We start from the raw sequence: 14,629 nt of genomic DNA, 5'->3' as shown, positions 1-14,629 counted from the left end.
CTCTCTTCCTTATAGAATTCCCCGGATTATTCCCCTGCCATGCTTATACCCGCGTAGCGCCCAAGTGTACCACGAATACTGCTCTACACCCGTAAAAGTGAAGCGACGCGCGTGCCAGTGCCGCAATCCAGGCAGTAAGGGTTCCTTTCAGTATTTCACGATCCACCGGCAAAATAAGGGGCTCCAGGGTGGCAAACGGCGAACCGAGTGAGTATATCGTTTCCGCGAGCGCGCTTTCCCGAGGATGAGGGTGGAGGATCCCGTGTTCTCCAGATCTCCCGAAACCGCGGTAACGTGCCGTCGCATCTCAGTCTCGGTAGATCGGCCCTCGCGGTGGAGAAACGGCGTCGCCGGAAACAAGAGAAGAAAAAAAATAGAATCCCTCGACTTTTTTTCCCGTCGTAATGCGCCGAGACAGCGAGTGATTAAGGACGAGGAGTAGCGAGTCGGAATAGAATCGCGGAAATAATTGATGATGCGAAGCAGGTAATTCGATCGGCCGAGCTCCACTTTGTGTCTTTGTTGGACACCTAGTGGCATGTGTAATGGAGGAATTTATTATTAATTGGATCGAGAATCGCGTGGGAGTTCTCCCGGGGAAGTTTTGCGTTAACTAAAACCCGAGAACGAAGTAAAAATCCCGCGACGAGGAAGAAACGGAAACCAGTCGGAGACTCGGCGGTTTCTCGGTATACTTGAAACTTTTCGCGAGTCGATAATCGCGCGTAGCGTAATGCCCGTATCACACTAGCGATTGGCGATTGCGTTTACGATTGAGTCTACGCCTTTTGACGAATCAGAATAAAAATCGCGAATCGCAATCGCCAGCGGCTACTTTTTGATTGGTCAAGAGACGTAAACGCAAACGTAGACGCAATCGCCGATCGCTAGTGTGATACGGGCATAAAGCGCAGACCGCGTCCGGTCGTTTATGAGAAGGGGGAAGAGCGGCGATATAGATACGATCTGCAACTTTTCTGAAGGAAGTAGGGCAAAGTCGCGGTATTGTAATTTCTGGTCTACGTCTATTTTCCGTTCAGGTCGCTTCTACACCCCATAATTCGCGCAATTTGTTACAGATTCGCCGAAAAATTATTTTTTACCCTCTTGTCACTGCGACAAAACGTACGTGATATGTTATTCTTTTCTCGAAAAAAGAAAAACGGAAAAAATATCAAACCGTTTGCTTTCCTGCTTCTCATGACTTTAGTCTATAAATCTAGTCTAATTAAGTGATAAAATGTCTGGCATGTCGTTCAGATAAAGAAGCACGAAATCTTTTTCAGCTCATTCAATTGATAGGGTTATTTTTTTAATTATATATATGTATATATGTATTTTACACGATTTTTTATGCTCTAAGAGAAATTGTTTTTGAAAAGAAATATATGACGTCGAAAATTTATCTCAGACATGCATTGCAATCGTCCTCGCAGGGGGCGACGTCGCGACGCCACGTGCCTATAAAAAAAATCCGCGACCTCGTCGCGCAATCCCGCTATAGAATCCGGCCGAGTGCAACAGTTGAAGTCAAGGCGAGGAGAGTTGAAAGTGTAGCCCCGTTGCGTCTCGAATCGATAGCCCGCGATTACGGGAGCTACACGCTATACGGTACACGTAAATACGCAGCCCCCCCCTCCCCAAGTCCGCCCCCGCATTCGGTCGCGAGATCGGCGAAGGCTCGTTGCGCGTCGCGGAGGAGGCGATCGCGCACCCTTGATCGCCACCCTATTGTTCTCCTCCTTATTTTCTCGATCGGGCGGGGCGGGTAATTCCGCTTGCTGACTCCGTCGCACAGCCAGTGTAGCGCGCGAATGTATTATTTAACGAGAATAATCGATGGCTTATGGATACGTGTACCCGGGGGTACGTATCCCTCGCGATAGTCGTCATTTTCGCGATGGTGACGCGCCGCGTGGCAGGGAAAGCCGCTCCTCGTCCTCGTCTGCCGCCGCGAGTTGGCGGCGCGTGAAAGTCGCGAAAAATCACCTCAGGGCGGGAATAACGAAAGCGTGACCACTCGGGCCACTATAGCGGGGAACCATGCTGGGGAGATTCAGGAACAGCTTCCGCTGCGGCATGCCGAAATGCCCGACTATCCGTATTCCAGGGATGGAGAAGCCGGAGTCCTCCGCGGCGGCCGAGAGCGCCGAGGAGCTCGAAGATCGGGACCCCAACAACCTGAATCAGCATCTTCAGGTAAACGGAGCTGCAATGCCTCTCCACGCGATCGATGTATCAGAACTTGTACTTGTCTTCGCAAAATTTTGCACATATTGATGAAAGTTTGATGCGGTGGAGTTTTTTTAATCAACGAAAATGAATGGCACGCGTCCTTGAAGTCCGTTTCTCAATTGCATGATTGTTTCATCTTCTCATCTCCCAACAAAGCACGTACCAATCTATTGCATTACATATTGCAAGTTCCAAGTTGGAACTTCCAACTTCGTTACATAATTTAATTATTAGAGAAAACGATTAATCAAGCTTTTTCTTGTTCGCACTTTTTGTATTTTATAAATTGTCGGATTTCTAAGCGACAGCGTGAAAGGAAAAAGCCGAAAGCCGCGAACCACATTTCTCCGCGAAAATAATAATTGAAGATCGATGGTCAACGACGTAGACTAATGGGACTTTAGGCTGACCATCGCGTTGCTCACAATTTTGCCCGCGACGAAGTATAATAACCGCCGCTTATCCCCCGCACGATCATTCGCATGCATGCACCGTGTCGAATTGGCGCGATCGAAGCGCGATCGATATCGATTTTACGCGAGCGTGAACGCATCGTACGCAGGTGATGTGGGACGACGTGATCGGCGAGCCGGAAGGAATTCGAAGTCCCGAATGCGCCTGGCGGCTCAGCGGCCACTGCTTCCGGCTCTCCAGGGGATGCTGCTACGTACTCCTCTCCGTTCTCATCGCGCCTCTGCTCGCCCTGTGTTTGGGTTTCACATTCGCCTGTCTCGCGTTTCAGGTGAGTCCGATAACCCACCTCACGGCGCGTCCGTTCCCTCCGATTTCTACCGATCGATTTCGGGTGCGTATCACGATTACGGCGAGTGGAAAACGTCACGCGTCGCGTGCTATAAGCAAGATTGATTTAAGATCGCGGAACAGCAATTAAAACATTATATTCATTTTCAATTTAATTAATTTGTCTTAATAAATTTAACATAAATGATTACGTTTACACAGAAAAAAAACGAATATTCTTGATTTTGAAAATATCTTTAATTTTAACGTGCAAATGAGATTATATTGCGTCAAACGAAGAAAACTTGCTTGAATAGTCATTTTATATAGTTCCAAGAAAAGAAGTTGAAATAAAAAGAAGTTGAAATTGTTACAAGAAGATTATAGATTGTTGCGTATATACAAACAATGAATAGTTAATTTGAGTATATAAGTTTTGACTTGACACTTTCTTCTGTACATTAGATACCGATAGTTTGAAGAAATTTAATATTTATTACAGTTATAAACAAGACGGACAATTTCTTTATTCTTTTTTGAGATGCGAAATAATTATGGAAAGAATTTATATTTTCCCTGATCGAATTCAATTTTTCTCAAGCTTTTCCGGGAAAAATCTGAAGCAAACGGATCGCTTTTCGTTCCTTAAAATTTCGACAGCTATAGTGGCTGATTAGTGGTTCGACTCTCGTTAAACGATTCATATATATTCTTCTACCCTTGTTATTCCTTGCAGCATATATGGTGTCTCGCACCGTGTCTGCGTGTGTGGAAGATTACGTGCGCGGCGACGCGAAATTTCTTAGCGGCGGTGACGCAGGCGATCGTACGGCCGATCATGGAGGGGTTGGGTTACCTCTGCTACAATATCCGCGTATTCAGTCAGAAGCTACCGGACGGCCCTCACCAGAAGGAGGACCTGCTGATCGTGTAATCCGGCGGCGGTATCGCAGTTTCCGCATCCTTCTGAATACAAACGCGCCGCGATGCGATCACGCAAACCGTACATGTCGGTTGTTATATAGCGTTTAGAGTTAAGCGGCGAGAGAGGAGGCGTCTAATTAGAGATACTTGCGATACACTTGCGCGAGATGTCCAAGAGGGACATATATCACAAGTGGGGGATACACCATAATTTTTACGTAATAACCTAATGTAAACATCGAGAAAACGCGGACGGTCTATAGGATAGGCGAGAAGGACATAGCGACATGCGCATCGCACATAATCGGGGCGGTATATTTTTGTAGCTCATAGTTATAATGGCGCGTCAAAGAATTTTTTTTCCGTTAAACTACGTGCAATATAGCGTGTAACGAGTCGCTGTTAAGTGTATACTAGTGAGTGTAAAGGTCTCCCGCGTGCTGGCCTTGTAGGAGGTATAATAATTTTAACTCGTGCGCATGTCTCGGGGTGGACGCAGATCGGGAGTTAAGAAGCTCGAGTAGCAGGCCAGTCGATACTTTACACGGGCCAGTCTTTTTTTGTTTACTTTTTGTCGTCCACTCGCGAATCCAAGACGAGAGAGAGGTCTTGGTGCTTCGCCATACTAGAAGATAATTATTATCCAAATGAGAAGTGATCTGAATACGCGGGCCGTCGAGCGGGATTTGTTTAGTAAAATATTAATCTAAAATTCCAATTTAATTGGGAATATAAATTATTAGGGAGAAAATGCATACGAGGAGAGAAATTATTAATATAGGCATATAAATATGCAAGAGGAGTACATGTTTATTACGTCGCGTCGAAAGCAAAGAACGCAAAGAGGGAAAGATCCGTCCACTTAATTTCTGTACAATCGTACAATTAATATTAACGCAATAATGTTTCTCGATAAAACGATAAGCGTAACACAGAGCTGTACTTTCAATACTCTATATGGCGTAAATTTGTCATCGTTACCATCTTATCATGGTTTTTCTCTGCATTCTCAGCCGCTTTAGACGATTGTAGGCGGAACATCAAGTCCCAATAACATTATCACTATCTCCACTCTCTCAACCCACACCGCTCATTCCAAATATTTCAATAAACTCCAACACGTCTCAATATAGCTCAAAACAACCTCATCAATCCAATTATATAGGCATTATAGGTATACTTCATATTAAATAACATATAAATTTGTAAATTGTTAGTTGTTTATAGTTTATATGTCTTGCGTTACATCACACAAAATCAACACATTATATATAAGACATATAAGACGCTACTACAAAATTCGTGATATACCATAAAAACACTTTTTAAAAAAAGTAAACTAAGGGCGCCAAGAGTGTTCACGCCCTATATTATAAAGTATTTAATGCAAAACAACTCGTTATAAAAAAATGAGCATGAAAAATTATATTTATTATGATAATTAATTCTTTTATTATTAAAATCCCTATTAAAACAATAGAATATTTTGTGTTAAAAAACTTGGCGTTGCTAAAGAAATATTCATGCAAATGTTTCATGTGCATGTGTGAAGTTTGTGTGAATGCAGATCGAGTTTATAATTTAAAATGTGAACAGATATATGTGCGAAGTAGAATTAAGATTTGCATAGATATTTATTTAGCAACGCCAAGTTTTTTAAGTCGAAATATTCTGTTATTGTAATAGGCATTTTGATAATAAAAGAATTATATATATATATATATATATATATATATATATATATATATATATTATCATGATAAACACAATTTTTCATGTTCATTAATAAGTTCTCTTGCATTAAATACTTTATTATTCTATTAAGTATGACAGAAGAATTAAATTATTTTTATGTGAGAAAGGATTAAATTTTATAATATGTATAAAATGCTTGGCACGATGTCTGATGTCACTACTTTTATAACAAATATGATTAAAACAACATTGTTTCGCGCAATAGCTACGCGCAATACGAGCCGAACACTTGGCGCCTTTTTTTTTACTTTTTTTAAAAAAGTATTTCCATGGTATTTTCCACAACATCGAAACTTAGGAGCTGTACATACGAATCTTCTGTATAAGAGAACTTTTGCAAATAAAATGTAGAATTTACACGAGAATGGTATCTTCCGGATTTTGCAATGCGAAGACACGAAATGTTGAGAGTCTTTATAATTAAAACAATTCAGACAATCCACCGGCGAAAGTCATATGTATATGTATATATATATATTATATATATTTGGGCGATAAACAATATTTGTTATATAAACAATAATAAGTAAAACAGAACATGATTAAGCTACCAAGATCCAGCCCGGACTTTAAGTAATTTCTCTTTAATTGATTATATATATAAGTTTTTTAATTTTGAAAAATATATAAACAAATATTTTATATAAAAAAATAATTTTATTTCAAAATTTTTTTATATTATATACATCTGACGCAGAGCGATGACCGAATTGTAATTAAAGTCGCAATAATATACATATATCTGACTTCCTGGCCATTATAAAGATTATGGATCTCTTGATAAAAAAGTTTGGGAACCCTTACTCTAAACTCTAAAAGACCGACGGCCATTTAAACTTGCCTCCAAATTGTCGTGGAGCCAATCGCAGCCAACCGCTATGTAAAGTCTCACGATGCTCTCGGTAACAGCTGACTAGTCATCGACTGCTGAATAGTCGAGGCCCAGTCCACCGGAGGTATCGAATGAAGTATTTAATTTATGTCGAAACACTTGCTCGAAGTCTTGATCGCTCGATGTGGGCGCGTCTTTAAGCGCGATTGATAAGAGAATTTTTTTTAACGAGATCAACAAAGTCAGTGTTTTGTCGCTATCATCAGTCGTTGCTCAACATGGCGAGCTATATGCAGAGATTGTTATTGAGGACCGGCCGTTTGTGTCGCGTTAATTCCACGAGGCGTATCCTTTGAAAATCCATTAGGGACCTAACCGACCTTAGGACTCTTAGGACTCTTCGTTAGATCATGTGGTCGTATCAAAACTCGTCGTATTCGTCCTTAAATCCTGATCAGAGATCTCCGCCTCAGCCGTACTCCGAGGGAGACGTAAGTCACACTTAATTGTAAATCATATCTATAAACATCAGGCAGATAAAAGGCAAGATATAGCTTCTTAATCATGATACGTGATTCGTACTGATCTATACTGATGATCTACAGCCTTGACGTAAAATGTAGATGGTAGCACGATGCAGAGGCGCGACTCAGTCGGTAGTTCATTCTGTCGACATTACGATTTCGCTATCTCATCTTTACTGATAACTGATAAAAGATGTTTACCGTTCTATCGTTATATTATTATGATATTACACAACGTATGCTGTCTATACCCAGGGTTGCGCGTTTACGCGTAAAATATAATAATCTACATCTATACATGTATACAATATATAAACTATGTAAAAAAATAATGAATAATTTATGGAGAGAATCATTGAAGATTCATATTTCGTCAGAAATATGGAAATTTATTTATAATTTTAAACTTGGGCACAATTTTTAGAATGCTAGCAAAAATTAACAACGATTTTAAACATTTTGATTTTATATCTGCGAAAAGAGAAAATAAATATTATGTATATTGTGTGTTTTGCAACTGTAAGCTAAACAATGTACTGCTTTTTGTCGTTTAAAAACTTATAGAGATCAGCGGAGATAATAATATTTCTATATTAATATTATGCATTTTTTTATGCCAGTGTACAATTAATAAATAAATTGAAATTGAAATGCATCTAATTGAAACTAGTCTAAAACTTTTTATTTTTGTAGGACTGTTTGCAAAAATACAGTTCAAAGAAAATCAATTAATCAATCGATCATTCAATTTACATTATAATAATTTACATTGTTTATATTGTCTACATAAAATATTCGTGTAAATAACGGAGATATTCTCTATGAAAACGGCACAACCCTGGTCTATATAACAAATTTTGTAAAAAGTATAATTCAAAAAGAAGACATTTATTTTTGTAAAAAGAATATTCAATTGCCTTAAAAATTAATTCAGGCGGCGCGTACTTTTGATCGAAAATTTGAATTATTGAATTTCGTGGGTCAGCTACCTTCAATTGGGAGGATCCGTTCGAGTTGGAGTCGCAATTGACACAGGACGAGATCCTGACGAGGGATCAGTTCCGTACCTACTGTCAGGAGCAGCTCCTGCCGCGCGTAATTGAAGCGAATCGCAAGGAGCATTTCGACCGGGAGATCATGAGGCAGATGGGCCAGCTTGGGGTGCTGGGCTGCACCATGAAGGGTTACGGCGCCGCCGGGGTGTCCTCGGTGGCTTACGGGCTTCTCGCCAGGGAGATCGAGAGCGTCGACAGCGGGTATCGATCGGCGTTGTCGGTGCAATCCTCCCTTGCAATCGGCGCAATCTACATGTTCGGCAGCGACGCTCAGAAAGAGCGATTTCTGCCTAAAATGGGTGCGTGCAAGCGGTTTTTGGGGGTAGAATTACTCTCCCCAGTTTAATTTCTAAAACAGATTCTACAACTTTGTACAGTAAAGTATTCAATTATTTAATCTCCGAAAACTACGAAAAATAAAGCGACGGACGGAAATAAGACTTGATTTTTACTTGTGAAAATTAGATCGATAACAGATTTATTAATTTAAATTAATTAAATTAAAAACATTAATATAAATTGGCTAATAAAATAAATCTAACGAAAATTAACTCCAAACGTTGGAGCCGTAAGCGATAGCTTTCTAAAGTGTATTTCAGTTTCCGGGGAAAAGATCGGTTGCTTCGGCTTGACGGAGCCCAATCACGGTAGCGATATAGGAGCGATGGAGACCAGAGCCATTTATGATTCCGACAAAAAAATCTACAAATTGAACGGCAGCAAAACATGGTTAGTTCTCGCAAGTACTCTCCGCCGTTCAAAAAGAAAAGATATTTTCTCGCGAACGAGCATATTATAATAGAGGAGACCGGGGCTCGTTGGCACCGTTTTCACAATTTCGACATTTGAGTTTTTAAACAATTAATTTTCATGATTAAACAGTACTAATATGATAGAGAGAACCTTTCTCTACATTTCCATGCCAAGAACGCTTCTGTATACTGTATAGTTTCTTTGTAATAAGTGAAATACGAACATGCTGCATTGTAGCCAACTTGCCCCGATAGTAGGGTAAGTTGGCTATGCGACAAAACTCCATGTTAAATTAATGTAAACGTAATAGAAACACAAAACGGGTAACAGTAGATGTGTACTTCTTGATAAAGATTGTATCTTTTAAAGTTATTTTATAATGATTGATTAGCAAAATGCTGTTGCAAACGAACAATTGTAAACTATTTTAATATATATATATATATATGTGTGTGTGTGTGTGTGTGTGTGTGTGTGTGTGTGTGTGTGTGTGTGTGTGTGTGTGTGTGTGTGTGTGTGTGTGTGTGGGTGTGGGTGTGGGTGTGGGTGTGGGTGTGGGTGTGGGTGTGGGTGTGGGTGTGGGTGTGGGTGTGGGTGTGGGTGTGGGTGTGGGTGTGGGTGTGGGTGTGTGTGTGTGTGTGTGTGTGTTATATATATATATATATATATATATATATATATATATATATGTAGCTTTCTTTAATATAAAAATATTAATATAAATATATATCTAGCTTCTCTGTCAGCATTGTAGGTAGCAAATCACATGCTCACACAGGTCTCGCGTGCGGCAACAAGTCAAGTTAGCATGCCTTGATATGAGCCAACATACCCCATCCCTACATACGTTTGATTTCAGTCATTTTCTTACAATAAATTACTGTTGTTCCTCAAAATGACATGTTTGTATAGTAGCAGAAACTTTTCTTTTAACTATATTAATAATACGTCACTTTGATTTACTTCTCAAGCTGAAGAGCATTAATACGATATTTTGAAACGCTCGAAAATTTACTTGCCACTTCTTGAAATAGAGTTTTCTCTTTTTCTATTGTAATACTTGATGGATTTAAATAAAACTTTGGGAAAAGTACCTATATCATAAAAGAAATATTTTGTGATAACTTTTCCATTATTTCTTTCGCTATATATAAATACATAAAAGGGACGCATTCCCACACGGAACAAACCATCCATTAAACGTAAAACATAAGAATTTATCCTTGTGGAATTTTTCGTCGTAAGTTCTACGTTTTAATATGGCTGCCTAATTCTCAACTGTGATTGGTCAATTTGTTTACTGCTTACGTCTTACTGCTTATGTACTTTTTATGTGCAATGGCCTTTAGACGTCCACACAACCTCCATAGCTCCATGCAACCTCTAACTTCACAGTGACGAATCTAATAGAGATCCATACTGTCTCCATCATAGATATCTTCTACAAATCCATAATGGATATCCATTAGACGTCTATTATGGATGTATAATAGATTTATATACAAATGTTTCTAACAGATCAATATTTAAGTTTTATAAGTAAATTTAAATTTTTAGATAATTTAATATTAATTTTTATACAATTTTTAGAAGTATTACGTTATATACATAAATTAACCATAGACGTTTAATGGAGCTTTGGTGGATATCTATTATAGCGACGCAATCGCGAGCGTTAGTAACGCGCATTGCCGCGACGCGGCTACCATGCGCCAGTACTTTCTCGTAATAAAAAAAACATCACGCAGTATAAGATGCGAGCCTGTGAGAGGCCTGACTGCGATAATTCTTTGCTGCAGATCATCTTAAGTGATACCTCCAGGTATCACATAGCAGGGGTCTGCGGAGCAATTTTTGATAATTTATTGGATACAACTTATAAATCATTATCTAATGTTGTAAGCTTTATAAACAAAACGTATATCCATAAAGAATCTATAAAACGTTTAGTTAACATATTTTAATTATTCACCAAAGCTCCATTAAACATATATAGTTAATCTTACAACGTCTAAAAAAGATCTATCAATACGTCTATAATGGAGGTCGAATGGAGGTGTGAAATGCGGAACTATGGATGTGTAGTAGACGTCCGTGGGAAGTTACATGAATGTCTAACAGTTACATGGATGGAGGTTTTTAATCTCCATGATGGACGTCTAGTGGACGTCTATTAGAGCTTTTTGTTCTGTGTAGGAGCTATTGCCTCTTGTGCTAACGAGCCCCGGTCTCCCCTACCTAGTCAAAATGTCGAATCTCGTTTAGGATCACAAACTCGCCCATCGCCGACGTGTTGATAGTATGGGCGAGATGTGATGACGGTCAGATCCGCGGGTTCATCGTCGAGAGAGAAGTTGCGGGTGATCGATTATCCACTCCAAAGATCGAGGGGAAGTTTTCTTTAAGATCGTCCATCACCGGCATGATCCTGATGGATAACGTAGTCGTGCCAGAAGAAAATTTACTGAATGTTCAGGGACTTAGAGTAAGCCTGCTAATAACCAGAGAAATTTCTCCTATATATTATGCATTTTCATTTAACAATAGTCAATTGACGACTCATTACATTACCGTTGACCGTTAATTAGCGTTATCGGTTGATATTTCTAAAAATATATTTAAAAAAAAGTTAATGACTATAAAAAACGGGGTCGTCACACGCGATCGTGTTCTGCACATCTTAGGATATATCTAATAACAGAGAACTTGATAAAGGGACCGTTCAGTTGCTTGAACAACGCACGGTACGGCATTGCCTGGGGTGCGTTGGGTGCGGCGGAGGCCTGTCTGAAGATCGCCCGATCTTACACTCTAGAGAGGAAACAGTTCAAAAGACCGCTGGCGGCAAATCAGCTCGTGCAGAAGAAACTGGCGGACATAATGTGCGACATCGCGATCGGTCTTCAAGCTTGCCTGCGAGTCGGTAGACTAAAGGACGAGAACAGGTAAAATGCGCTTCAACTCGAGCGAAGAGCCGATGATCTAATCCGTTCCCGAAGACAGATATAGAGTTAATGCAATATTTTACCACTCTTCTAGGAAGACATATATAATATTTTAATGTTCCCAGATCAATCACCCTTTTTTTTCACTCTTTTTACATAATATCATTTACGATATTAAATCAAATATGAATATACATATAATAACATGTATACGATATATATAATAATAATGATATATATCATATAAAATTATATTTGAGTATATATTATACATGTTATATGCATATTAGCGATATAATAATATTATATATCGCTAATACATAATATACAACTATGTGCGTGTAACATGTAACGCGCGCGTATAAGAAAGGCAGGAAATGATTTCATGTGCCGTAGAGCCGCGCCGGAAATGATTTCCATCATAAAGAGAAATTCGGCCGTCAAAGCGTTGGAGATCGCGCGATCCGCGCGAGATATGCTCGGCGGAAATGGGATCTCGGACGAGTACCATGTGATCAGGCACGTGATGAACTTGGAAACGGTCAACACTTACGAAGGTACGCGGAAAAACGGCGATCGTTTAGCACGAGTCGTATTTTAGTCGTTATAATCGCGGTCATTAGAGACTGTTTTTGTTTCTCCTTTTTTTTCTCTCTCTCTTCCACAGGTACAAACGATATTCACGCGTTGATTCTCGGGAGGGCGATCACCGGTATCGCTGCGTTCTCGGGATAAGCGGGACTCAAGTGACCGAATGATAAGACTGTCTTTGTACGTGCCACGTGGCTATCGATTTTCACGTTTACAAGCGTTCGACACGCTTATGCTGTATTGTCACTGTCAATTTTTTTCCCTCTATGATCATTAATTAATTACTTTTATAATGAGAATTTTTTTTGTACATTTTAACGCTGATGTATTAATATATATCTATACTGATATATTGAACAGCTGAAAAGTATTTTTATCTCTTTTACAAAAGGTTGAGGGCCTAATAAATTTATTGCGCAAGATCGATACGAAAAAAAATAACGATAATGGTGTCTCTCCTTTCCTCTTTCCTCCGCTATTCCTCCTCGCATAACCGCGCAAAATCTTCTACCTCTGCATTCGGATCGCCGCAATAAGGCTTTAATCACTCGATATACTTTATTGCTTGTTTATTCTCTACTTTACGTTTTAACAATTTCATGGTGTGTGCTCTTTCAATGTACGCCGTCACTCGTTCTCTCGCTCTCGCCTTTCGTATCCCGCCGTTCACGCCGCTCTTTCATTCGTTCGCGATTAGCTATATGCACGCGTGGCTCTCTCAACGGAGAACAGAATTTGCGCGACGAAAGCGCAAATCGAGACTCTTCTGTTCTCCCTTCTCCTTTGTTCTTCGAGATCGATCCCCGGGCGTTTTTGCGATTCGCGCGATCCCGGATCGTCCCGGATCGCCCGGCCAAGATCAACTTTCATGAGGTCGCGCGTTTCAAAAGGGACGCCCTCGAGTCCCGAATAGGATTCCGTGTCAAAGCTTAAAAAACGCGAACTTAAAAATTAAATCGCGTGCCCCGAAGGCGAAACGTATTAACGGCATGCTTGTTGCGCGTGCCAGATGTATGTACGTTCGCGATTGAGATCGCGAGATCATGAAAATTGCCCCGCGCCACTGCGTCTCGAAACATTCGCCGGGAATCGAGAGAACGTCGTTGATTAGCGACACCTCCGAAGAACGCGGTCAGATTCCCGTTCAATGGTCCAAATTAAAAAAAAAAAAAACCGATAGGATCGATATATTTACAGATCGATCGTGCTCTTTTCCCTCGTCTTCGTGATCTTAGATTAATCAGCCGCGTAATGTACAATGCCGGCATTCCTCATTCGCGCTTTCTTTCTCTCTCGCTCTCATTCTCTCTCACTCTCTCTCTTTTCTCACGTTTAATCTAATAACTAGGTCTTCGTATAAATATAATATATATCTATATATCTATGTATAAGTGTTCAATGCCTTTAGACTAATTTGATACTAAATGAAAATATAAAAATCTATACGTCAGAACTACGGTTGTTTATTTATTTATATACGATGTTGGGTGGCCCGATCTCGCGAATTTACGAGTGTGACTGCCACGCTACATCTCGCGATGTGATCGCAGATATTGTGTGTGTGTATCACAAACAAGCGCCGCCAATACACGGCAGGAAAGTTAACTGAAATGGCTCCGTCTCTTTGTAATTTTGTTAATGATTTTTCTAACTATAAATACTCTAAAAGCAAGCACAATTATCGCACCTCCTTTGCTCCGTGAAATTTCTCGAAAATGTCTCACCACTTACAAGGTAACTAAATGACTAGAAGTAACTTTCACTAAAGAAAATTGATGTTTCCATATATATAAGTCATAATTTAATAGTTAATTCGTTAATTAGATTAATTGTTTAAATTTAAAGGCTTTTCGAAGCGCCCTGGGATAATGAACGTTGTTAAACGGAAATAAGCTTGACGGTTTGCTAGCATTTTTCACTCGTTTCGCTGCCAAATCACTTCAAATCGCCGATTATCTTTTCCCTGAAATTTCATTCTTTATTTGGACTGATTTCTGCTTGAAATATTATTGTGAAAATTTAACGAATTGCTAGCTTCCTGAATATTTTCTAAGGGAATGCAATCCCTATCCGAAGCTGTAACGAACTGCCCTAAAAATTGCAGGGTATTGCAAGCGATAGAACGCGATTTCTATCGGTAGCGTTCTATCACGAAGCAGTTATCGCAGCTGCCTTCGATCGCCAACAAGATCGATCGATCCTGGACCGATCGTCTCTCTCGGACTGATTGCACACGATCCGCAATAACAACAACAAGGGCGTCAACACAAGCGA

At 39.9% G+C, this 14,629-nt stretch overlaps 2 protein-coding genes across 3 annotated transcripts; both read left to right on the top strand.

Moving 5' to 3' along the window:
* Positions 1-69: 69 nt before the first annotated feature.
* Positions 70-6,020, top strand: LOC143904339 (caveolin-3). Of its 2 annotated transcripts, XM_077418948.1 has the most exons (4): positions 70-207; positions 2,111-2,199; positions 2,798-2,977; positions 3,713-6,020. In XM_077418948.1, the coding sequence occupies exons 2-4, from the start codon at positions 2,113-2,115 to the stop codon at positions 3,908-3,910; spliced, it is 465 nt and encodes a 154-aa protein (XP_077275074.1). In that variant the 5' UTR covers positions 70-207; positions 2,111-2,112; the 3' UTR covers positions 3,911-6,020. The 2 variants fall into 2 exon arrangements, with proteins under 2 accessions (XP_077275074.1, XP_077275072.1); XM_077418946.1 differs by lacking the exon at positions 70-207 and having other exon boundaries at positions 634-2,199.
* Positions 6,021-6,442: 422 nt separating this feature from the next.
* On the top strand, positions 6,443-12,731 carry LOC143904338 (glutaryl-CoA dehydrogenase, mitochondrial). The gene is made up of 8 exons (XM_077418945.1): positions 6,443-6,832; positions 6,946-6,978; positions 7,997-8,365; positions 8,666-8,795; positions 11,085-11,304; positions 11,535-11,764; positions 12,161-12,321; positions 12,432-12,731. The coding sequence occupies exons 1-8, from the start codon at positions 6,766-6,768 to the stop codon at positions 12,497-12,499; spliced, it is 1,278 nt and encodes a 425-aa protein (XP_077275071.1). The 5' UTR covers positions 6,443-6,765; the 3' UTR covers positions 12,500-12,731.
* Positions 12,732-14,629: the final 1,898 nt, after the last annotated feature.

This window comes from Temnothorax americanus, unplaced genomic scaffold, assembly GCF_048541705.1.
Source record: "Temnothorax americanus isolate GAGA-0224 unplaced genomic scaffold, ASM4854170v1 Scaffold50, whole genome shotgun sequence".
In the NCBI taxonomy this organism is placed as follows: Eukaryota; Metazoa; Arthropoda; class Insecta; order Hymenoptera; family Formicidae; genus Temnothorax; species Temnothorax americanus.
This window is presented reverse-complemented; position numbering and strand designations above follow the sequence as displayed.

Excerpts from the sequence above, each read along its gene's own strand:
- LOC143904339 (XM_077418946.1), top strand. The coding sequence starts at position 2,044 with ATGCTGGGGAGATTCAGGAACAGCTTCCGCTGCGGCATGCCGAAATGC. Across the intron at positions 2,200-2,797 it reads ACCTGAATCAGCATCTTCAG|GTGATGTGGGACGACGTGAT; the intron begins GTAAACGGAGCT and ends CATCGTACGCAG. Across the intron at positions 2,978-3,712 it reads TCGCCTGTCTCGCGTTTCAG|CATATATGGTGTCTCGCACC; the intron begins GTGAGTCCGATA and ends TATTCCTTGCAG.
- LOC143904338 (XM_077418945.1), top strand. The coding sequence starts at position 6,766 with ATGGCGAGCTATATGCAGAGATTGTTATTGAGGACCGGCCGTTTGTGT. Across the intron at positions 11,765-12,160 it reads AGACTAAAGGACGAGAACAG|AGCCGCGCCGGAAATGATTT; the intron begins GTAAAATGCGCT and ends CATGTGCCGTAG. Across the intron at positions 12,322-12,431 it reads AACGGTCAACACTTACGAAG|GTACAAACGATATTCACGCG; the intron begins GTACGCGGAAAA and ends TCTCTTCCACAG.